Source organism: Cydia amplana, chromosome 8 (genome assembly GCF_948474715.1).
Source record: "Cydia amplana chromosome 8, ilCydAmpl1.1, whole genome shotgun sequence".
NCBI classification, from domain to species: Eukaryota; Metazoa; Arthropoda; class Insecta; order Lepidoptera; family Tortricidae; genus Cydia; species Cydia amplana.
In genome coordinates this window covers 13,409,777-13,436,500 of record NC_086076.1, presented here as the reverse complement: position 1 = coordinate 13,436,500, position 26,724 = coordinate 13,409,777, and the positions used below count along the sequence as shown (strand labels likewise).

At 35.2% G+C, this 26,724-nt stretch overlaps 1 protein-coding gene and 1 long non-coding RNA gene across 9 annotated transcripts in view; one reads left to right on the top strand and one right to left on the bottom strand.

The window, feature by feature from the left end:
* Positions 1-26,724, top strand: part of LOC134650180 (uncharacterized) — a 207,586-nt gene that overhangs the window by 88,469 nt on the left and 92,393 nt on the right. For all 8 annotated transcript variants that reach the window (XM_063505087.1, XM_063505080.1, XM_063505082.1 and 5 more), the window contains one exon: positions 18,096-18,318. In XM_063505087.1, coding sequence (XP_063361157.1) covers positions 18,096-18,318 — 223 coding nt within the window. The remainder of the gene's footprint in view (positions 1-18,095; positions 18,319-26,724) is intronic.
* Positions 1-26,724, bottom strand: part of LOC134650363 (uncharacterized) — a 282,213-nt gene that overhangs the window by 190,671 nt on the left and 64,818 nt on the right. The gene's annotated exons all lie outside the window — the stretch shown is intronic.

The window sequence follows — 26,724 nt, the reverse complement described above, 5'->3', positions numbered from 1 at the left end:
CTTTGAAAAATACTTTAACCACTCACATGATTCCAGCAACTAGAGTTTCAAGATTGCGCACCTCTAAAATGATCGTCGCAACTCGAGTTGCAAAAGGAGTGTATGCGGTTTTTTATTTATTATCTGTGAAGGGCTGTACAGATACGGTATAAACAATTTTTAAAACACAGACTACCAACGTGACAATATTTAAAAAATGTTTCAACCATATAGACACAACCACAGTATTTCTTATCTATTTTACTTTGCAAGTTGTTCAGGAAGTGCGATGTGTAAAAAGTTGCTGCGTGTTTTAAAATGCCTCAAGTGTTCAAATTTAGATATTTCTATTAGTAATGTATATTAAACTACTCCGCGTTTATTGGTCTATTAGTTTAAAACTATATTTTAGACCTACTTAATATTGATGACCAAATAATATCACTTCAAAACAATAGTTCTGTAGATTCTTGACGTGTTTCTTATTTGAATGCCCTACATTTCTAAGATTACTAAATATATCTTGAGCAACCAATAGACATTAAATAGTTCGATTATTAAGTTACATTAATAAACCATAGAATGTATTAAATCACTGTGTATTACACAGGATTAGCGATCAAAACATGTGACGGTAAATTGTAAGTACAAACCCGGCAACTGTGGTTGCTTAAAGCATTTCTGCATATCGTAAGGCATGTGGTGTACTAGACGCGTTGCATACGCGTTTTGGGATTTTTTTTACTACTTACTTATAATTTGTATTTACTAATATTTCTTTGCTATTTACATTGAATAAACTAAATAATTATACGATTAAATAAATAATTAATTAGGTATTACAATTTTAAAGTTCCTATTTCTGTTGAACATCTGCACCGCGCGCTGTTGTGTCTCCACCCTAAATGGGTAGCCATCTTTATTTTTGAGATGGAAGAAGTCAGTTTACCGGCTTATTTACGTTTGTAATCAGTATAATTTTATGTGTTAATAGTTATTATTGGTTTATTGTGCTTAATATGTTGTGAAGTGTGTGTTATGGTGGATGTATTAAACGTGTTAGTGTAGTTATAAGTTAGTTCGGTTGTTGGTGATCGGCAATTATAAAAACACCAAAATTTAGTAGGTACGTAGATACTCTTTTGTTATTTTAAGTTATATAGCTACTATCATCGTTATAATTGCATAAGTTATGCATTTTATTTCAAGATTATTAGTGTCTTAAACTGTTTTTTACTATATTTTAGTACTTCAGTGTCTAAATTAGCCACAAAAAAATCATGAACATAATATATAGTTTCACAGCAGATTGAGCAATTCGAAAGTTTCTTATCGGAATTTGAATTAGTTTTACTCGGCAATTTCATAGGTGAGCTATCAAGATGTTTAGTACCAATTAAAAGCTTATTAAGTCTTCTTTAAATTGAATACAAAAAAAAGATACGTTATCGATTTAGATTTTTAATTAAAAATAGTTTTCTACTATAACGCAGACATTATTTCATTGGGTCAACTTTGTGAATTTTTAATAATTATTTTTATTATAACAGCACAATGCTATAGTAGTAAAATAAATTCTTTGTTTCTTTATCATTAAAAAACCAAAAGAATCGTTGCAAATGCTTTAGCAGAACTAAAGTTATCGATTTTTGAAAATATCATGACACTGTGCCGTCGTATCTGCGAAATGGCAGAGCAGTTCAGGGCACCTTTTGTTAAAATCGGAATCATGTGAGTGGTTAAGGAAAAAGTAAAAGAAATATGTTTTTGATGCGTACATTTTAGGCCTTTGTATGGAAGGTTGGCCGACTTGGACAAACTGCCCCATAAATTTTTTTTTTTCGTGTTACAAAAATATTTCGTCTATTTTTTCTTAATCAAATCACGATATCGAATATGCCTTTAAATTGTTTCCCACTATTTTTGTTACATCCTGTATGGAAAAGTTAAGAAAAATATAAATCTCTGGGAACGGAGACGTATAAATACGAAACTCCTCACTTCGCATTACGCTACAGGGTGAAGTGAAGTAGAGGCGCTTAATTGGTTGCCTGACTTGCCTGCATCCCGAAGCCCCGTCTCGTCACCTCGCGGCCTGACTTCATTATACGCGAACCACTCAGCATTATCGACTTAGAGCGCGAGAAACATCTCTGACGAGCTATGTAGCAAGCATAGTGTTCTATTCGTTTACCGTAGTTATTTGGACCTCGCAAAACCTGACAAGCAAAAACCAGTTTTTTAAAAGTAAAGAGTCAGAAAGAAGTATTATTATTAATCAAAATATATCTTAGAATCGAGTAGGTAAGTATTTAAGCCATCAGCTCTGCTTCACCTGATAGTCCAGGAAATTGAGTTTCTTTGTAAATCTGAACTTGCTTGCTGTAAGTATTTCTCGTGCACAAATCATATACCTAGGTATACCTACCTACAGGGTATTCATTGAAGGACTGACCGGATCAAACGTATTTCTGCAAAGGTCATATCTGCGGATAAAACATCACAAATTAAGATGAAATGGGACAAAGTTACGTGACGTGACCGCTTTTCCTTATAAAGGATATTAGGATATTAGCATTATAGGAAATATTTACGCAAATGTACATTTACAGCAACGGCTTTCGTTTGGGTTTTCTCGATTGTTTATATACCTAATATAATCGCTTGTCCTTTTAACGACACCCAGGTATATGTAGGTATGTCACATTTTTCTTATTTGAGTCTCAAGTACTGAAAAAATGTATCCCACCTGTAAGGGTGCAGTGCAAAAATTATCTTTTGATTCTCTTAATTTTATGATGTCTACAGGAAAGACGTGAACAAGCTAAGCATGCAATACAATGGTCCGACTATAGCGACTATTCTGTGTAAGCTATTTAGTTCATGATAAAACCATTCCATGTCCTACCATTTATGAAGTACAAATCCGAAAATGTAAATGTCTGAATCCTAAATGATGTCATCTTGACACCAAAGCAAATATTATGACACTCGCCTGACAAAACTAATGGTGTAAAATCTGCTGTGATCCGCGCCTTATTGGCAATTTCCGTTTTCCCCTTATTTTGGTTACAAGTTTAACTCCGTCATATCCATCTGAATAAATATCTGTGTATTAAAAATAAAACCTTGGTTTTTCAGTATTTTTAAGAGCTGCGCTATTTTAACAATTCGATGCATTACTTACTTTATGTTAATAGCAATTAGCAAAAACTATAGACTTCGCTCTTTTTTCTAAACTACACATTAAGTAAAACCACAGACAATCCAACCTCTAGACATAGCATAGTCGCGCTACCCCCTCTGCCACTTATACGGTAGTTTTACACTATCTTCGAGTCAATCCCGTGCCGTGATTGGTCCGTGTCTTTGAACGGTCCAATCACGGCACGGGATTCGCTCACCTCGTCCCCCCGCACCCCCGTATTTTTGGCAGCATCGGTGTCATGAAAGAATTGGCCTAAGCTCAGTCTAGAGGTTGGATTGTCAGTGAGTAGAACTAACCTAATTTTCTCAACAGCATAGCCATTATGTAGATATTTTTATATAAACATGTATACCTACCTGCTTTCATTAACTTCATTAATTTAAATTGGGCGATTGTTTTAGATCTTGTTTAATATAAAATGTCCAGAAACTTCAAAAAAAGTCAAGCATTATGATTTTACAAAATGGTAATTATTTTTATTCCTGACATTAATACTTAACAACCGAATTTTTGAAACCTTTATTTATATTTACGCGCCATCTTTACCTAACCATGTCACATTGAAAAACCGGTCAAGTGCGAGTCAGACGCCCGCACGAAGGGTTCCGTACAATTACGCAGAAAACGGCAAAAAAAAACACGTTTTTTGTATGGGAGCCCCACTTAAATATTTATTTTATTCTGTTTTTAGTATTTGTCGTTATAGCAGCAATGAAAATACATCATCTATTCTGTGAAAATTTCAACTGCCTAGCTATCACGGTTCATAAGATACAGCCTGGTGACAGACAGACAGACAGCAAAGTCCTAGTAATAGGGTTCCGTTCCTTTGGGCACGGAACCCTAAAAAAAGCATTGAATACTTCAAGAAAACATCAATCAAGTGTAAAAATTGATCGTTTGAGTAAATTGATGGTCCCTTCCTTTCAGTGGGTAGATGAAAATTTAATTGGATATCACCAGCTGAAAATCCAAGTAGACGTATCAGACTCGGCTCTTCTTTATCCAATTTAAGTCTTAAGTTGTCAGTGTTACGGTATAAACTCAAGTGTTTTGTCTCTGTGGGGTCAGGTTGATACGCTGCAGATTCCATGTGTTATTCTATAATGCGAAATTGATTAGTCTCTATACCCAGCACGTTCAATCTGTTGATTTCCTCAAAATTGCTTTTTATTAAAACGGCAAAATACACATCACGAGGCGTGAACCAAAAGTAATGATAAGCAGGTATTTGATTTTGAGCCTTCTTCCATGCCATTAATATTACAACTGAAATACATTTTACGGTCCTATCCTGACTCTCAAACGGCTGTGGTTAATTTCCATTAGGATACCCCGGTTCCTTGTACATCGTTGACACAATTGACTGGCGTATCGTAAACCTTATTGCATGGTATTAAAGCCAACCAATGTTCAGTTTAATGTTTTAATTGTGTCAATACAATTTGGATAGCAGAATTGTTTAGACAACGGTTCGACATTCATCCATTGAAATATTGTAAACCCTTATGAATCCACAGAAACTGGAAAAAGGTTCACTTTGTTAAAAGTTAAAAGGACTTTGTTAGTATTGTTATTGTATCGTTGTATTAAGAATTAAAAAATTAAAGTGCATATTCATATATTTTAGAGCATTTTCGCCGCTCCGATATATTTAATGGCAACTGTACACAGGAGCATTCAATTCTTTTAGTATATCCAACATTTAACTAATATCAGTGTTGACAACTGAGCCTGTAAAGTTCAAACTAAAGGTTTGCCAGCGAACGATGGAGCGTCGATCGATCCTTCGAACTCCAAGTTATTACCTATACTTACTAGGAGTTCGAAACACAGGACTGCGCTCCTGAATTTTAATTGTAGATACCCGCATCTAGATGTAGGACTGAGCTGGGTTGTCTGCCGCATGCATCCGGAAAGGTGATGGGTAATTATATCTACCGCCATCTCTAGACCAAAAAGGAGTAGGCGGGTAGGGTATTCTGACACGGAATAGTGGGAAATAACAAGTGACGGCCGCATGAAGTAAAAGAGCGGAGGCCCTTGCCCAACAGTGGGACCCTAAAACGGTAATTTCATAATATTAATCTTTATATAATAGTTTTATTTCCGTCCCACTCGGTATATCAGCGAGTAAATACATATAGCCAGAGTAGGAGACAACGACACGACTCGCCGTGGGCGATATCGTTACCGTTATTGTTATCATTCGGCGAAAATGCCTTAATAGTCCCGTAAAACAGAAAACTTTGCTTTTTTATCTGTTGGTATATACTCGGTTGATTTTGAATTGGATTACTATAGATTCAAACTGGGTGCAAGTATACGATTCAAACAAATACTTAATAATTCATGTATTATTCCATAATTAACTGTAAATAAATATCTTTAATGTGGGTAATACAAGTTCTACACAGTTATGGGTGCAATCATTTCAAAAATGTTCAATAGCCAAAAAGCATATTTCAAATAATACGTTGTAATTATTGACCGAAGCGTAGCGAAGGTCTACGTTTTGACTCGGGCATTTTGCTTTTGTATGTCCGGATGTTCTCCTCTACAGATCACAATTCTCAACCGATTCTTGTGAAATTTTGTGACCAGATTCTATGAGTAAATAATTTTTTTTTTGTCGATCCCGTTTTTGGAAATTTTCAAAAATGGAGGAGTTGTGATACCTCGCGCTTAAACAAATAGTCGTATCGATATCATAAGAGTATTTTCTTTTTGAGACATATTTACATAGTAAATGGCAAAAAATGCAGAAAAATTGTATTGCTGGTTTAGGCGGTATTTAGATATTTAGTTTGTACTCGAGAATGAGTAGCCGAATTTCGTCAGCTTAGCTAAGAACTATTATGGCGCATTTTGTAAACAATCGCTTTTTTGTTTGCACACAGAAAGTCTGGGTTCGATCCCCAGTAAGACATAACTTATTGTATTTTTTTTTCACTTAAACTTCGTATTTTTTTTTAATAAATTAAAATCTTTGTATTGTTGATTGATCAAACCGCTGTGTGGCGCTGTCATCGTGCACGGTCCCAATAAGCTATGCTCGCGAGGTCTACAGCTCACAGAGCCATTAGTATTATTTTCGTTTCCACTTTTTCACAAAATGTATTTAAGGTGACTAAACTAGTACTAATAACCTCTTACTATCTATTACTATAAGTACTATACGAAATTATTACCTTCCGAAGTTTCGCATATTTACTAAATCTTCGAAGAGCTATACCTACTTAGAAACAAATTTAAAATTCATTACAGCTTTAATATGTTTAAGCGTTGGATCGCGAAGAATCCTACGCCGCGCCGTCTAGACGGCTGGTCGTCGAGAAGCTCTGCCCACACGGCGCGCTGCAAGATATCGGATTTATGATAGGAATACATTCAATCATGTTCGTACCTTACTTAGGTAGGTAGGGTTCAACCATGCATGTTTTACCGTATGTCTATGCCGGTTAGCTTTATTTGACGTTCATAAGCGCATTGTAATTATGCCTACTTGAATAAACTATCTTTTTATCTTTTTTATGCCTAAAAGCAAGTATTACAGATGACAAGGTAATAAAACTAATCACTACATAGTATAAAACAAAATCGCTTCCCGCTGTCTGTCTGTCTGTATGCTTAGATCTTTAAAACTACGCAACGGATTTTGATGCAGTTTTTTAAATAGATAGAGTGATTCAAGAGGGAGGTTTATGTATAATTTGTTAACCCGTGCGAAGCCGGGGCGGGTCGCTAGTAAATAATAATTAATACCAAGTCCGATTCATGAACGTAGCTTGAGAAATAGGCACTTCTCGGCCAAAATTGCGTTACAAATCAGTTACTTGAGTCCAAGGTGTAGTATTTAGTAGTTTGACGCTTTGTGTTCAGGAAATGGATGCGAATGGTCTGCCCTAAATAAACACTGCGCTGTCTGCTTTATTGCCTTGTAGCAATAGTCAATAGGATCATCCGTTTTAGGGGTCACTCTCGAGGCTTGAGTACAAATTACAGTATAATTAACGTTTAAATTGAAAGAGTTAAATAAAGTTCAACTAAGATTTATGACGAAGGTAAGGTTTAATTGGTATTTTGATAGCTGCGTACTATTATCCCAATCAAACAAGTCAAACAATGTTCATGTCTAAAATTATAAAGTTTCTTAATTTTGGAAGGAAAATAAGGTTTTAACTGTACATTACAGTATTTTAATACAGTAATTCGTGTGGCCCCTAAATAAATGTAAGATATTAAAATCTAAGTTCTTTCGTTGATAAAAAAAAATAGGAAAATTCACATTAACAGTGGTATAGCGGAGATTATTTTTGTGTTTTTTAATTCTCTTTAGCATCATGCAACCTTTAGATGCTTAATGGACCCATTGAATGACATAAATATCTATAGACACACAGACATTAAAAGCAAATCGGCTCGAACTAAGTCCTATTAACGGCCCGCATTGAACAGAGCCTTCATTCGTAAACTGTTAACTTACGTATCGCAACGAATTATAAGAAAATTGGATGCGTAAGTCCGTTTCATCTAGTGTGTAGTTACATGTGTAGGAAGGTTGCATTGATATTTATATCAAATTGAGTATAATTTTGTTAGAGAATTACGCAATTCTAATGAGCTTACAGGCTTAATTCCTCTAATGTGCATCAATTAATAATAGAACAGTTATATTGGGGTATTGTATTAGAACAATTACATGCATGACAAGCCGAAATCCATTAATTAAGACATTGAGAAGATTGAGTGGCATCTGCGGAGTCAGATGCTAATGTTCGTAACAAGTTCTAATTGGGATTATGACAGGTTCGGTTCAGTCGACATTTGAATTTCCCTATATTTGATTCTCGTTCTATAGGTCGGTAGGTAATTTACATCAAAGGCCAGCAAAGGTATCAGCCCATTACAACTTGGATCTTTTCAAATCGAAAGTGAAAGGACACCTTTTCAGTTATGTAACATGCTCCATCCTCGACCTTATCACTTACTATCAGGTGAGATTGGGGTTAAATTTAAGAATACTACTAAGAATACTTAGAAAGAATACTTTTTAGGGTTCCGTAGCCAAATGGCAAAAAACGGAACCCTTATAGATTCGTCATGTCTGTCTGTCTGTCTGTCCGTCTGTCCGTGTATGTCACAGTCACTTTTCTCCGAAACTATAAGAACTATACTGTTGAAACTTGGTAAGTAGATGTATTCTGTGAACCGCATTAAGATTTTCACACAAAAATAGAAAAAAAACAATAAATTTTTGGGGTTCCCTATACTTAGAACTGAAACTCAAAATTTTTTTTTTCATCAAACCTATACGTGTGGGGTATCTATGGATAGGTCTTCAAAAATGATATTGAGGTTTCTAATATCATTTTTTTCTAAACTGAATAGTTTGCGCGAGAGACACTTCCAAAGTGGTAAAATGTGTGTCCCCCCCCCCTGTAACTTCTAAAATAAGAGAATGATAAAACTAAAAAAAATATATGATGTACATTACCATGCAAACTTCCACCGAAAATTGGTTTGAACGAGATCTAGTAAGTAGTTTTTATTTTAATACGTCATAAATCCCCTAAATACGGAACCCTTCATGGGCGAGTCCGACTCGCACTTGGCCGCTTTTTTCCAATAAATAATAATAAGTTAAGTAGCATACGGCCCAATTCGAACTTTAAGATACGTCAGTTAATAGATTTAGAAAAGATATGGATTAGATATGTCAGTGTCAAATGTGACATTTCTTCAAACAAAAACGTCACTTTTGACACTGACATATCTTTTCTAGATCTATCTGAAACATAGATGGTAGTATTTCTATAGATGTGGCCTACCGCGTGCCCCCGTAAGGGATAGACATAGATGACGTCACAAACCCGGGGATACCATATAGTTAAAAATTACCCCAATATTATCAAATATTGGGGTAATTCTAATCACGTTCGCGAGTTGTTCGCCTACGTAAGACGCAGCGATAAATAAAATATCAATGGACCAATTTTCTTTTTTTTTTTTTTAGTATACAAACAGCCTTTTACAAATAAGTCTTACAAAAATGACTAAAAATAGGCCTAAAGTTTCATACGTTACTAAGTTGACTAAGTATTACAATGAAAAGTAAATAGGTTACTTAATTATAAATTACCCGTAGGTATAGTTGTGAGTACAACACGCAAATAAAGTAAGAAAACAATGCAAAATATTTACTTGAAACAATTTTTCAATTACTAGTAAACAAAATATGCCGAACTTTGTTCTTGAAAACGGACAAACTATGAACAAAAATGTCCATATAATTAAGCGATTGATTATACATATTACAAGTACGCATAAAGCAAGAATTTTTAGCATACTGTGTGCCACAGGAAGAAATAGAAAAGGTAGGTTTTCGTAATACGCTTTGAGCATATTCGGCGGTTTTGCGTCGGTGCCCAGTTTCTCCTTCCGGTTGCTAAAATCCATTTAGCACGCGTGCCTGCATCTTGTGGAAATCTGGAGATAATAAACGAAATTCATTTTGTAATCTGTCACTCTTATTGCAAAATTAAGAATTAGTGCCTGCAGCATATCAATTAGATTCTCTGAGTCGTGGCAAAACCCCCTATAACGTTAGAAAGAATCCGTAATGCTTAAATAAATATAATTTACATTCTAATTTAAACACAGTTCAATTTTATTGTTCGTACATGTCCAGTTCTGCAGCAAAATTATTTATAAAAATGTTATTAAAACACAAAATACCCGAATTTTGGGGTAATTGTATGCATCACGGGCTGGTATCCCTCGAATAATAGCAATGCGACTAAATTGAATACACGTTATTAAAAGGGTGACGGCTTACTGTCAATATGCGTACGTAATTTGGTCGGTTAATTTATCAGGAAATATTTATAGGTTAATTTTTTTACCCGAGTTTTTATTTACTGTAAATGCTTTTTCTACTCAGACTTTAATTGATATAGATTGTAGGATGCTGTTACTAAGCATGATAATGTGATCGAAGTATACAATACTGTATTTACCTGTGAAATGTTACGTTGTCCTGTTTTTGCCGGCAGTCACTTGTACAGCGCAAAACTGAGCAATTCACCATATTTGTTGAATTGTTAAGTACCTACTACATGCACACGAAACACTGGTTTCAATATTTTTCCTGATAATCTTTGCACTATTCATATGTTTCACACCAATTTGACGTTTACGCATTGTTTGTATCCCACCATAAACTACGGTGGGGAATAAAAAAATATGAGACTGTGACAAAGACAAACAATAATAGCGCTTTCTCTGCTACTTCTAGTGAAAGATACATAAGACTATCCCGTTCTGTCAGTTATCCCCACCACTCATGCCATGCCCTCGATCTGAAAGTTCGAATTGGGCCGATAGGTTTTAAACCAGCGGAGCGCAGAACAGATGAAGATTCAGGTTACATTGGTTGGTTCCCACACATCTCCTCCCATCTCCCTTCATTCCCGCTTCAGTTGAAAGGCAGCCTTACTACTATATTTTTTATGATTGCTGGAAGGGTTTTATTTTTTCAGCATTTTCATTTTAATAATAATATTTAAACAAATATTTAAATTAAGCAGTAAATCCACATGGATTTTACTAACATATTAGTAGTGTTTGTCCAGAAGTTAATATAACCAATTGTAATAATTATTATGATCTCTGAACCCAGGACCGTCATTGACAAAGCTCACTGTCGACAAAACTAAAACCATTTACTCTAACACGTACCTGAACCGCGTCCATTATCAACCTCCAAATTCAGGGTCACAAGTACAACCAAAGGACTCGTCAACATTACTGAGGCTATTACCGAAGTATAAATAGTTTCTGACGTTGGCCCCTTCGGCTGGTGATTAGTTTCAAGTTTGCCTCTAAACAGGCTGTCAATGATTGATCGATGTCTTGCCAACTAAAGGTAATAGGTGCGAGGCTAGTTAATATTTACTCGTACTAGACTCTGATGATACTTATATTACCTATATGTACAATAAAATAAATATCTCTGAACTACATCTTTTTCGTAATGTTTATACATTAAGTAGGTATGTTCCTCACGTACATGAGTAATGTTAAAAATTGACAAGTGAAGTTGCAGAGCGCGAAGTGAAGTTGAACCTAGGTAACAAAAACAAATAGATACATTAGGTACACTTAAAAATCTTTATCCTCCTATAATTATCAACCAGCAAAAACAATACTGAAGAATTATATTACAGTCGAATTAAAGGGGTCTGGACATTGGATGATGGTAGCATGACGTAGGAAGAAACGGGGTCATTAGAAGCATGTTTTTTGGATGATTTTAGGGGGGGGGGGGTCAAAAATCGTCAATAATAGATGACGTAATTTATGAACAGCCCCCTATATATATAACTAAATAGATAATCAATATAATTATACAATGTAGGTACAAAATTAATTAGGTATTGTAATTTCATTAGGTATCAAAGTTATACTTTGTATGAGAGAAGTAGTAAGTTTGAGTGAGGAAGTTTTGTGTGCCTTAAAATGCAGGTATTAATCTCTTTACCTAAACCAATTACAGCGACGACGAAAAAACAAGAGGTCGTTGCAAACCTATTTATATCCTTAATTCAGGAGTCTCGGACCCACGTCCGACTGACGGACACTTAAGAAGACAAACGGATGTTTAAGCGACGTGGAGATAGGCTGTAGAGTAACGGACCTATGGATGGTAAGGAATAAATTATGTGAAAAAAATGTAAGGTGTATGGGGACAATTTTGAAAACGGGGTAATTTTGATAATTGCAAATATTTACTAAACAAGCACTTTTTTCTGTAGCAACAGTAAACAAAATGCCTTAGTAGTAGTCTCGCCAAAGTATGAACTTGATATGTGATACTTAAATTCTGGTTTAGCAGACATAGCGCCTTTAAAAATTACCCTGGTTTCTAAGTTAGGTACACCAATACATCTTAGCCTCAAATATATGCGTATCATCTTAAAATAACTGGGATACAATATGCTTTTAAAAATTAAAGCCAATAAAATATATATCCGATGGCAAACATGGCTTTATTTATTTCTCTATTTTCTAATAAATTGAGTAAAAGTTGTTTTATGAATGAAATGAGGTGACTTTTAATAAAATTTATGATCGCTGTGTAGATAGTTAGATACAGCCCGCATTTTCAATTAGTAAGTCTAACTTAGCGAGATTATTCAACTTTCGGTATAAAAACAATTAAGTAATAAAGTACTAACTTAAAGCAATTCCATTCAGAATTGTCTTTGTAGTAGGTTTCATCACAGGAGAAATAAAGGTTTCATTGTATTCTTATGAAATGTACGTTTCCAGCAACCAATGTCACTTTCACGATAGATCGTGTTAGATATCTATTAGATGTGAATTAGATCTCTAACTAATATCTTGTGGAAATCGTTCAAGAGTATCCCCAGAATCGCGGAAATGTCAAATTTGACAGGTTAGATCTTAAACATATCGTTATCGTATCTTGGCGATGTCTATAAGATATCTAATCGATGTCTATAACAAAATTCGAATCGGGCCCTTTGTCTGTCTATTACATCTTCACCCGTAAACCGCTGATCTGATATGGACAGTACCATTTTCTTAAGCTTTCATTGTGTTTTTTATTTGTAACCTACATATGTTATTTTATGTTGTACGAATAGGATTTTCGCCACGTGTTAAGTAACCGCAGGGTATGACACGAGTAGGTAAACTGAATCACGGTTTAGGCCCGTAAGGCGTGAAACATAAATTTTAACCATGTTAGAGGCGTTGCTCTGCGGAAAAACCTCATTCAATATTAAACTCATAAATTATACATGTTAACAGAAACTGAGTACCCTGCTGAGATATTAAATATGAATGTTTCAAATTGAATATGAATCGTTGGTACTATCCCTCCCCTAGGTACAGTCAAAGAAATTCATTTCCGACACATTTCGTACCTTTGTCACAGTGACAATCAATATGAAAGTGGCTATTAGAGACCTCATATACTATTGTCATTGTGATAAAGTACAAAATGGGTAGAAAAATAAATTCCTTGACTGTACATGTTCCGCTCGTGTATAATCTTTGTGAAATTGAGTATTTGTAAAGTCATATTTTTTAACAATTTCATGAAAACAAATTCAAAACAATTTTGGAACGGATTGGTTCGCTATTTACAAAGTGTAAAAATGACGTTAAAAAAGGGAATATAATTTGATAATTGAATATTTTACTACGATATAATAGGTGACTGGTTTTCTTAGCTGTTATCGGGGTTGAAGCGTTTTCAGGTGTACTGAAGATGGATCTGAAGCCTGGCCGATTTCCACTTCGGCACGTTCGTGGCGTACCCACGTGAGTTGACCAGAGGCTAAATTTAACTTGTTTTCATGGTAAACCCTAAGTATAATCTCATACCTTTAAACGAGCTTTAAACCAGCAGTTCTTGTTTATTTATTAACATTTTTATATATCTATTTTTTTTTTGGGGATCTCGGAAACGGCTCTAACGATTTCGATGAAATTTGCTATATGGGGGTTTTCGGGCCCGAAAAATCGATCTAGCTAGGTCTTATCTCTGGAAAAATGCGCATTCTTGAGTTTTTATGTTTTCCGAGCAAAGCTCGGTCTCCCAGATATTATGATTAATATGGCTATTTGTAATGACGAAGGAGCTGCAATCTATACTTATTATATTTACATCGAAAATCGTGCCATAAAGTTTCAATGAGATATCTCGTCGTTATCTAATATTATCTAATCCTATTAAATGACCTAAACTAAGTATCAGGGGTCGGACAAAAAGTGCGGATGACGTCAAACCACTTATAGGATGATTTCAAATAGTATTTTTGATTTTCATAAACAATTATCACTTATCATTTATCAACCTCTTTATTAAACGATATCGCCACTTGAAATGAGTAAGTACGTTTTTGACTGACACATTGTCAATCAGATGAACAATAAATTGACTTCGTTATTGTTTAGCTATTGTATCTTCACGATTATATTTAGCTAAAATTTAGCTATAAAAGTATAATAACATCAAATTATCTTTTTTATTTTTACTAATCTTACCTACTGTTCTCACTTTTGACTATTAAACCTATTTATCTGAGGATCCCACAGACTTGTTCTAAGTGTTCTAACTAATTTCAAATAATTATACCTTATGGTAACAAGTTTCGTTAAATTTATTTTATACACTACATCACCCTACCACCTGTATTATTAATTCCATGGATTTATTTACGATTATTTTGTTACTTCATTAGTACTACTTTGTTACTACATGTCACACGGAAGTTTAAGTACAAACTCAAACATCATCCTGTGTGCAAGATTACGTCATTTTTACGTCATCCGCACTTTTTGTCCGACCCCTGCTAAGTATATATCTGTTTACACATACATATTTGTACATAAGTTCTCGGCAAATTTCGATATATTTACTAAATGGGTAAGGGTTCAACTGGTAAATGATTTAAACTGCTGAACAGAATTGGATGAAATTTGAAATTTGATATGAAGTTAGTTTGAAATTTGGTATGAAGATAATTTTTTTAGTTTAAAAATCAATCGTCATTATCTTTCCTTGTCGACGAAGTGGCGGTCAGCCAGCCTATTATGGATAGCTTTATCCATCTTTATCCACGTGATAAAATAACTGTCACTGTTTAACACCGTGGGAAAGAAAGTGACGGACACCGTTTTATCACGCTGTCACGTAGACAAGAACGACCATCATATCCGTACAGAGCTAGTATCCTTAAGTTAAGTATTATACCTACCTACATAGACGATTCCAGATATGTTTACATCATTAGACTGAGCATAGTAACGCTACCCCCTCTGCCACTTATACGGTAGTTTTACTCCATCTTCGAGTCAATCCCGTGCCGTGATTGGTCCGTGTCTTTGAACGGACCAATCACGGCACAGGATTCGCTCACCTCGTCCCCCCGCACCTCCGTATTTTTGTCAGCATCGGTTTCATGAAATAATTGCTCTAAACTCAGTCTAGAGGATTCCTAGTCTATGGTTTACATTGTTAATTTATACAAAATAAACACCGTCTTATCAAGTTAATTTTCTTCCAATTCCCTGAAGATTTCAGAAAGCTCCTATGAATACGACATGTAAAGAACAAACTTTGATTCCACCCGCATTTTGTCATCCCTTTGTAGACTTTTCTTGTTATACTTAAAAAGTTTGTATAAATGTTTCATGTAAGTATACTAACAAACTTTGTCTTATGTATATTTTGTTTATATTTACTAAGGGTAACATTCCATTTCTGTCCGCAGCTGCACTACTGGTACTGAACGCGTCGGTGTTACTGTCAATTTCCATAGTAAAATGAACAGTAGTGCGGCTGACGTTGGAAATGGACTGTCACCTTAAGCGGCGTGAAACTTTAAAGTATGTGGTTACGCCGTGAAACAGGCATGGCAGGCGTGAAGCAGGAGGTCCCGGGTTCAAATCCTGGTAAAGGCATTTATTTGTTTTTAACACATACCTATATTTGTTCCGGATTTATGGATGTTTTCTATGTATACAACAAGTATTTGTGTATCGTCGCGTCGTCTAGTACCCACATATTCTCTGCTTTGCCCGAATGATGACTGGTCGGAAATGCCTCATAGCATTAAGCCCGCCTTTTGTACGATTGTACTTTCTTTTGGGCAATAAAGATAAAATAAAATAAAATAAACACAAGCCTTATTGAGCTTACTGTGGGACTAGGTCGATCTGTATTTATTTATTTCTCTTTACCTCTATTGACTTTATGGTACAAACGTGTCTATGTTCAAATGTATATATAAACATATAAACCTTATAGACACATAGGCCTCCGGCTAGATATATAATATAACTCACCCGGAAAATCCTCGCAGTCCGTTAACTGCTGAATGCATTTAAATTAATTAAAGTCTACACAGAGCACCCCAATAAGCTTTGGTTGGTTCAGTGAAATCATCTTAATTCAGTAGGTTCTGCATTATTTCGTGACCTGAATACAACAATGTACAGCTACAATAAACATTTATAATATGTAGCATGGCATCACGCGACCTATTTAGCCACAGCTACCTATTGTACCCAAAGTCTCGTGTTTTCAAAATCACGTTTTCTAAATATTTGAACATACCTAAGTCTCCTTGCAGCCAATCTAACGAAAATGGGAAAAAATACATGTAGCGGTTTAAGCTACTAGGTGAGCTATACAATACACATACAAACACAAGTACCTACACAATCGCAAAACTGTAAGTATCGCACCTTTGTCAGGAGGATTACATTATGCTGATTATCTATAGATAATCAGCATAATGTAATACTCGTTCATGAAATTGGCGCACTTATAATTTTTATAGCCTTAATAAATAGTATTTTGAAATATTTATTTTTCTTTACTACGTAAGTGATACATTACAGTGCTATATATGTACTTACTTATTCGTATTAGCACTACGAGTATATGCAGCTGTTATTTATAATAACAAAACGATAATTTTATTGAACATGTCGATTTTCTATGCCCTAAATCGGTGATATGATATCGCTGTGACCCCGTTTCAATAATCCCCTCACTTAACCGTTGTACGTTGGTGTCAGGCCCGTGTCAAAAGCCAGAAGACACTAAATTACTTATTACAGGTTATCTGATGTTGATAAAAGTTTAACCCCTCTTTACGATACATACTGACTTTCTTCAGTGCCTACATAGCATGAGCGTCATACAGCCATATTCGAACTTTAAGATACGTCAAATAATAGATATGGAAACGATATGGATCGGATATGTCGGTGTCAAACAAGTATCAAAAGTGACGTTTATTCAAACAAAAACGACACTTTTGACTTTTGATCAATACAATATACGAAGATCAATCCAATGTCACGCCAGTTCGAAACAGTAGTGGAAAAACTAATTTAAGTAATACTTACCAAGTAATTTACCGACTAGAGCTGAGCTCTTAAATTTATGATAGTGAATACCATAATGGTCGATGTGGCTTCACTTATTATTCAAATATGATCGGCGCCATGTGTATAATTTCAATGGATCGGGTGAACTGTAATGGACATTTGCGCCATATTGCAACCAACCGCCAATTATAATATCTTTAATTATTACTAAAAGCGCTAAGTGCTGTTATAAATAGTTACCCATCAATTTTTTTATATATGACATTTTTACTGTTTCGACAGCATTAAAAAATGGGTAGATTCTTGAACAAACTGTGACTAATTTTACCTATATCAAAGGCATTTTATTTATATGCTAGGTCTTAAGCAGGCATCAGGATCCACGCCGCCATCGCGCAACTAAAGAAAAACACGACTTGTTCCTTACGGTCGACAGTTCCAACTCCAACCATCTTTTACCAACCAACACTATAGGCTACATGACTCATTTTCACTTATGGCATCAATCGATCGGGTTTGTTTTTAGGATCAAATGTCTATATGGGACCCATTGCATTAAAGTAACTCAAAAGTCAGAAATTGTAGTCAAAGGCCGACACTCGCACTTCACTCGCGAAACGTTCTAAACAAAACGATAAGGGAACGTGACGTCAAGATCTCTGGGAGCCCATCTTGTAGTATGGACAAAACAAGAAAATTGCGTTTTTGTTGGTGAAATATTGCGTTTATGTATATAGTTGCTATACAATTTTTTTTTAATGAAATGTAAGGAATCGAATGGTACCCTTACTTTTATCGTTTTTGGAAGTTAAAAAAAACTTAAATTCTGAAACTTTCAGGTCCTGTATTTTTGTAATTTTTCAATATTTTATTTTAATATCCACATTATTGTGATAAATTGCTCGTTTGCTATCTATTTTACTAGATTTTGTTATAAAATTCAACATGTGTCCCCCATCCCTATTGTCCACAGAGCATCATGCCCGTCATCTCTCTTCCACACATGGGAAACGCTGCTGCAAGAAGTGGAAGCGGACGTGATCGCCAACAACAACGCAGCAACAGCGCTGGAACGCAACGTTGCCGCGCCGCTGGTGGAGCGCACATTCCATATGAAAGTGCAGGCCAGGAAACTGTTCGCGCACCGTGAAGGATGCGAGGTCGTTCTGGCGAAGGCTGATGATCAACTCACTAAGGTACAGTCTAATAATAATAAAGCATACTTCCATGAAACAGTCCTGTTAAAAAGTACTATTCAGGACTCTTCAGCTTTATAGTTAGTATACTTTTACGTTCTGAATAGGTGTAGTGACACCTGATACCCAGGGCCGGATTAAGCATGTCGGGGCCCCTAGGCAGTTCAATGCTCGGGGCCCCCTTACAGCCTTACATACATTCTGCATACATAAGTTCAGTTGTTCAGTACAGGGAAGTAAGTTTGCGGTTTTAATTTCAACCTTCAGGTGTCGGTTGAGCCGATTCGAACATGCCGAACGATGTCTTTTTCGCTCTTGCGTGGACATAAAGGTTTTTTATATTAGTTTTTGCCTTTTCCTCCTTGCGTCCAGTGTGGGGAAAGCTCTTTTATTCTCAATAAGTAGTTAAATATTTTGCGAGGCTGAACAGGGATTGTCCGACCATACGAGCCATATGATTAAAATTAACCTAATAATAAATATTTTACATGTGTTTAAATGATTATCCATTAACCAGTCGAACTAGCATGTAATTGTGAAAAAATTGTGAAAGCGTGTCAAAAAAGCCTAAAAATCCGAAGTTACCCAGTGAGGTGAGCTTTCATGCGAGGCAAGCTTCTGAAATCAATGTTTATATTTGTTAAAAAGCGACGCCGAAGGTCGAACTGTAAGAAAGCAGCGCTCTGATACGAATCAATCATCAAATATTACTCAACAATAATATATGTGTCATACAAGAGTTACTCGGAGGGCCGAAGTTTCATTAATGAGGTTTTAGGCCCTCGGGAGCCTGAAATTCGCGCTCGATTTACAGACTTTAAAAGCTATAAAATAACATAATTTACATAATCATTTGATGATTGTGTGTCTGAGAAACTGATATTGGACATTAGGTATAAGTAGGTACCATAAAAAAATATTTATGAACTTTGGCTATATGAAACACAATTTTTTTTGGCGCGCGCGGGGCCGCCGGGGCCCCCTAGCAGAGGCGGGGCCCCCTAGCCGAGGCGGGGCCCATAGGCAGTTGCCTACTCTACTACCTAATCCGGCCCTGCTGATACCTAAAACAAAGCTGCGTCTGTCTGCTTTTATAACCGCCTGGCTCAAATGGGTATCTTTATAGGTGCATTGCGTGCATATAAATCTTATTATCTCATGTATGGCGGCGGTCACGTGGGGCGCGGACAAATGGGAATACACCGAAAATACATGTATGTGTAGTAAAGAAGAACAAAAATTATACAAGTTAGCTACTTATAGTTGAGAACCGTTTCTATATTGTGAGAAATAATTTGTGAATGCTAATCTTCATTATCTGAAGATTAGCTTTAACAAACACCCACGTTTAAGAAGAACGAAAAATCTACTTTGTTACCGTAATGCCACGATATGCTAAAGACCGTATATAGCTTCATTAAGCAAAATTGTTTCTGTTTGATTATTTTTATTTAAAATAACACCATTTGTACCACAACATCGTAGACAAGATAAATTTTGTTTAATTATAAATGAGCCTTTGTGGGCTTGACAGTTCAAATCTTCACTTCAAATAATTAATTAATTAACTCTTAACAGAGGTCCTGTTCAGTAAGATACAAATTTGAAATAAACTAGGTACTTAATATTACCAGCAATTAATTGTCATCGTTGTAACGTTTAAAATACCGACCTAATGACGGAAATAACGATACGTACCACTAATAATGTAGAATTTCGAATAGACATTGTTATCGACCCAGCCCAGAAATAGACGCTTAAGTAACAAAAGGGCAGCATGTTATTACTATGAAAGTTGATTTGTACCTACTTCTTACAGCCCGACAAGAAAGAGTATGAAAAGTATGTATTGAGGGCGCCATTGAGCGTAAGTTTACATGATGTTTGCAAGCGGCAAATATTGGTAAATCTATCCTGTACTTCGGCTGGTTGCTACAATGTGAATTCATAAAATTTTGCTTACCTATTTGCAGAAATGTACTGGACAAGAAATTTGGTGACACCAGATCTAAACTAAACAAATTTAGTTTGTCTTAAGGTGACAGTCCATTTCCAACCGCAGCAACTATTCATTTTACTATGGAAATTGACAGTAACAGCGACGCGTTCAGTACCAGTAGTGCAGCTGCGGTCAGAAATGGAATGTTACCCTTAATTACGTTTTTCTGTTTTTTCTTATCGGAATATCTATGAATGTGTTAGGACGAATATTTACCTAGTTAACGAAATAATTAATCTACTACTCAAGAATAGAACGCAAATTCAATATTGGTTTACAAACTTCTACACTTTAACACAAATTTAATAATCGAGCGTATGACGCTTGCAGTAAAGTGTTATTACATTTTTCAAGTTAGTTTTTGCATGAAGTTGTCGCCTAAAGGTTTCATAAAGAGAATAAGAGTGCCCATGAATATTTAACTATCCCAGTCTCTTTAGAGATCATTTTGCAAGTCTGTAGTCAACCAACTTTTTAACTGTTCTAGAATTTTAGCGTTCTCTTAGCGTTTTTTAGCGCACTTGCATAAGTAGTAAGAGACTCGTTTATTGTCTCCAGTACTCTAAAGAAAGAGCTGTAACGTTATTATGTTGAAATAATCGGGTATCCCATAAGTAGGGGAAGTCCGGGCATAGTGAACACCTTTACCTTTGACTTGACATAACAGAAAAATTTAACGAGGAAGAAATGAAAGAAGTATCAATAATAAGTCTTTATTTAATAATCTTTTTATTTAAAACAACACTAGCCTCCAATGTTTAATAGTTGCTGCAATTTTGAACAAAACGTAAAAAAACATATTTTAATCGCTTTGCCCAGGGTGCCAGGCAAAGTGAAACAGGCCCCCGGGCAAAGCAAATATTACTCATAAAATCTTAGTGAACTTAATAACTAAGTGAAAATTAATCAAAATAAGATCATTTCAATTAATCAAATTTCTATTACACCTTATGTGTATAATTGCATGAATTCTATAGTAATTTAAATTGTATTTTTTTTTCCTTATTTTCTCGTAATGCATGTTAATTATAAGATGTAATTATTTTTGAAAAGATGTGTCCCGCCGAGTTTGTTGCCGGTCCCATAATGGGATACCCTCCTCCAATTGAGGGGGGATTTAAATCTTCTCGGGGCAGAGGTGTAGGGTTGGAGCCGGTCTACCTAGCTTTATTTGACGTTCATAAGCGCATTGTAATTATGCCTACTTGAATATACTATCTTTTATCTTTATCTTTAACAATAATATTAATTAGAAAAGGCTGTCACAAGTAACTTCTGATATATGTATTTTCACTGATTTCATAAGCATAAGTCTTCACGGCATTTCTAAAGACATTTTAACACAGCGAATCCACGTTCTGATAGCCATTTTCATGACGTCTGTTAGCCAGGAGCCATTATCGATCTTTTTTTGATATTTATATACCATCTGTAACAAAATATTATCATAAAAAAAAATTACCTAATAAATTCAAAGTGAACACGCTATCCGCTTTACCCGATCCACTTTGCCCAATCAGTCAGTTAAAGAAATTAATAATTAAAAAAAATATAATAGAATAATAAAATAATAGAATTCCATTCAAAGATCTAACGATAGTAAATGTTACCATACTGAATTGGCCTATCTATCAGCTTAGCACACAAAAAAAAATCAAGCATCTACCGCAATAATTCACGTCACCATAAATAAAAATCTCATCGTACTCGGCGATAGGTGAAAAATTAAAAAAAAAATCATAACTCCGAAAATACGAAAAATCGCGGAACATACATGGGGGTGATTCAGATAGCCCTCTAGGTCCTCTACCTCCCAGCTTCAGTATATCACTACTTCTTGGGACACCCTGTATACACAAAAAATAAAAATTTCATGAAATAGCCCTACTATTCCTCGTTATAAAAAGTATACACATGGCATATTTATTTCTAAAAAATGAGAAGAAAAAAAATAAAATATAGACCTACTTTCGACCACAAGCTCACCGAATAGTATACAACGATGTATGTTACAGCTATTAGAATTACGGCGTTTGATGACGATGAGATACCTTTTAGCATAATGAGTCCTTAGAAGCCTTAGATCATTTTAGGAAGGAGAGCCACCTTGATTTTTGGTACGGTCGGGATGAAAAGGTTTGGGTGATTTGTCCCATAGGTACAATCATTTTATGCAAGCACCTGTTTAGGTTTCTGCAATAAGTTTGGTGACATTCTTGACTAAATCAAAAGGAAGAAATCATTTAGGTGAATTAATTCTTCAAAATACAAAAGAATGTAAATATTGACTGATATTTACATTATTTTCCTCCGTATAGCTACGTCTCTTAAATCGGATTAGGTTGTGCACCGATCATAAGCAATGTAAAAGAGTGTAAACAAATATATAGGTAGTAAAATCTTTAAAATACGAAATAATGTAATTATTAGTCCATTTCCCTTTTTTTTTCTTTTAATTATCTCGATAATGACACCAAACTTAATGCAGAAACCTAAACAGGTGCTCTCATAACTTTATGATTGTATAGGACAAATCACACCCCACCCTTTCATCCATACCGCACCAAAAATCAAGGTGGCTCTCCTTCCTAAAATTATATAAGGGTTCTAAGGACTCATTATGCTAAAAGGTATCTCATCATCATCAAACGCCGTAATTCTAATAGCTGTAACACACATCGTTGTATACTATTCGGTGAGCTTGTGGTCGAAAGTAGGTCTACATTTTATTTTTTTCTTCACATTTTTTAGAAATAAATATGCCATGTGTATACTTTTTATAACGAGGAATAGTAAGGCTATTTCATGAAATTTTTATTTTTTGTGTATATATTAAAATAAGAACAATTTTGGCATTTATTCGGAAAAAAATAAAATAGCAAATTTTTATCTTTATTTTTTTTTCAAATTATTTATATGAAAACATTTAAATTAAATATCAGAAATGAATTTAACATCTTTGAGTTAGACGAAAATGATACCAAACTTGACCAAATAGCAAAACTTTATTTTTTACAAATTTTGGGGGGCATCCCCCTTGAAGTCAAAATTTTGCATCAAAAATTCGATTGGCTCCCCTTCCTAAATCAATCTGTGAGTCAAAAGGAGCAACTCTGCAAAAGGAAATTCCATCATCATCATTTGCCGTAAATCGCACTTTTTTGTCGTGTGCGCCAGGGACTAAACGCTGCGTTAATCGTATTAAACAACCGCGCGCTTAACTACAGGATAAATTAGGAACAGCAGCATTTTATTTTATTCATTTTTTATTGGTAATTATTAACTGGGCGGGTATTACAAAAGTAAATTATTGTCATAGTAAGTACTTCATGTAGAAATTTGCAGGCTCGGGTATATATTAATTTTAAGCAAACGATTTTGGGAGTCAGTTTAATTTACCAAATTCCATTATTATCCATTCATATAAGGGTAACATTCCATTTCTGACCGCAGCTGCACTACTGGTACTGAACGCGTCGCTGTTACTGTCAATTTCCATAGTAAAATGAACAGTAGTACAGCTGCGGTTGGAAATGGACTGCCACCTTAACACTTGTATTGTTCAATACAAGCAAATTATAAGTTGTTCCTAATTTTCCCATTCTCAACAATAAGTTGCTAACCATTGGAGTAGTACAGTCAGTAGCAGAAGTTGCTAAGCGGGCGAGGTGTTCAAAATTATCTTGACGCGACTTTATTGTTAAGAAAATAAGAGCGTGTCAAGGTAATTCTGAACACCTCGGCCGCTTAACAACTTCTGCTGCTGACTGTATGACCAACAACTGCACAATGTCTTAAATTATGCATGTTAAAGTTCATCATGTATGCTATTCCGGTAACGCCGTAGGCGTCCTAATTAAGTACATGAGGTTTCGTTGGCACAAATAATAAAGGATTCTGCTATTATAGGGTTAACAGACGTCAGGAATTTTCCTGACATGTCAGGAATTTCGGCCGTTTGTCAGGAATGCGGCCGGAATACGAAAATGTAAGGAATTTTAGTGAATTAACAATTAAATATGTACCTAAAAAAGTACATTATTCAAATTTACTTATCTAGCATACATAGATATTATCGCATACGGCTAGACCCCCCGTCGCCCGCAGATACGAGCGTCAGGAAAATTTTTCGCATATCAGAAATTTTGTCAGGAAATTCCAAATTTGGATCTGGTAACCCTATACACATAATAGTGTATGTAGTTCCTGTTTGTGCTTTGGATTGTTTCCAGTACTGTATGAACACTACTTAGTAACTAGGTGAAATGAACTTATTTAGAGCTACATTTTAACTTCACTTGTTAGCGCTCGACGGTAATTTAATCTTGCAAAATGATTTTTCTTGCTTCCAGGTTGATTGGTTTGAGATGCGGTAATTATTTACCAAGCAAATTGTACTTTTTTACTGAGTATGTACCTACCTTTTTTAGTTAAAACATTATTCCTCATTCAAAGTGGGTTAAAATGTAGCTTATGGCACGTGAGCCATAAAAACAAATGGATTAATAGCGCATTCACCAAAATCGGCACAGGAATTTTGACGCTATGATGAAATACACCACACAAACATACACACGTACATCATTCCATGCTTTCCGTAGTCAGGTAAATTAATGTACTTTGTTATTAAATATAAGTATCTAAGTATATCCACTTGTCACTAAAATTATCTCGTAAAGAAATCTTTAAACGTTTTCTGAAGATACTTCTAATATAATAAAAAATCTAAATGACATTGCCGTACGAGATTGTACCTACTTAAATATAGGTTTTTCTTCGTAAACAGCAGGAGAAAACGCTTTACTAAAAAACATTTCATCGTGTCATTTGCTTTCGACACATACGAGTATTAGTTTGACATGGGTAACCAAGTTATAGCTTTGCTAGAAAAGCAAATTTACTTTTTTATTTGCTCACTTTGCACAAATAATTTGTTCAAAAAATTTTAATAATTGCCTCATGTTATACATAGGTAAACTTGTTCACAAAAAAATCCGTGTAGACTTGTAGAGGATTCGATTATACTTTTAATTTGTTTCAATAAAGATTTATTCTTAAGACACCCCTCTTTTTAAAAATGGATTTTCATTTCGGAAAATAACGAGAGGTTGACAAATTAAAAACCGCTTTTTTATACAGTTAGTGTAAATGTATACCTATAATTTTTCCGAGGCACAATATCGGCTGTTTATCGTTGACCAATTGCCTGCACCAATTAGACCAGGGTTTCAAAAAACTCGTAGCCCTAATATTCGAACATACAAATGGGACTTCATGCAATCCGATTACAGGAAAAAGGAAACGCCATCTGTTCTGCTGCACAACTCGGAATTGAGTTTTCTCTTAGTCCGATGTATCTGCTAGTCAGAGGCAAAATGGTACCTAACTAAACTTACTTAGTTCAAACTTCGACTCACTCCAATACATTTTACGAACTTATCTACCAAATTACCTACATCTCATATATATTAAATTTGACCAGTCGGTTTCAGTGAAGGAAGCCACCCTGATGAAATCGGACTAATCCTAATAAATCCTAATTTTCGCTCCGGGTTGAAAGGGTTGGCAGTAACTTTCGTAAAAATTATTAGTGTCTGTGTTATTAGTTTTCCGTGCAGGTGGCACTCTTAACTGTGGCAAACAGCCGGGATGCTAGGACGATGATAATAGGACGAAGTATTGTGTCAACTAACCAAAGTTTGCTCTAATACAATATTATATCGCAATACTTATAAGCCCTTGCTGCGGGCTTACCAAAATCGTTATTTTCCTCTCTATCGCTCGAATATGCAAAGAGCGGTAAAGAGGCAGAACACGATTTACGATTTTTCTATGTTAACGGTACGCCTTCTGAACCTGACCTTTATTGGCTCGTTGAGACCAAAGCTCTATCCCGGAAATGAGAAAATTAGATTTTTGCGATCTCTTTTATACCAAATCCTAAACCGGATATGAATGGAGTGAAATTATGCTTTTAGAATCTCCGGGAAACGGGAAATCGAATAATTTGAGAATTACTGAAGCAGAAGCTGTATAACAGCTGCTGTGATGGAGATGATGGCATGGAGAGTCCATTAAATTCGTTGGATTATTTACTTAGACGCACAACGTGTTAATATTGGTTCACGCGACGATCTGAAATTTAAATAATTATACTTGAAGGTATAATTTTCTGCGCTTACCATTACTTTTGTTCCCGTTTAATCTTCTGGCTATAAAGTCTAAGCGACCTCTTAAGTTATAGTTAAGCAGTGTATTCTCATTTAGTGAGTAGACATTGAACTCACTAATCAAGTAAAGGTTTTGTACTTTAAACCGGTTATCAAATGAACTACAATTAGTTTATTGTATTCTAATTTGAATATTTAATTATCCATTCAGAGGCAAGCTTCATGTGTATTCTTTTT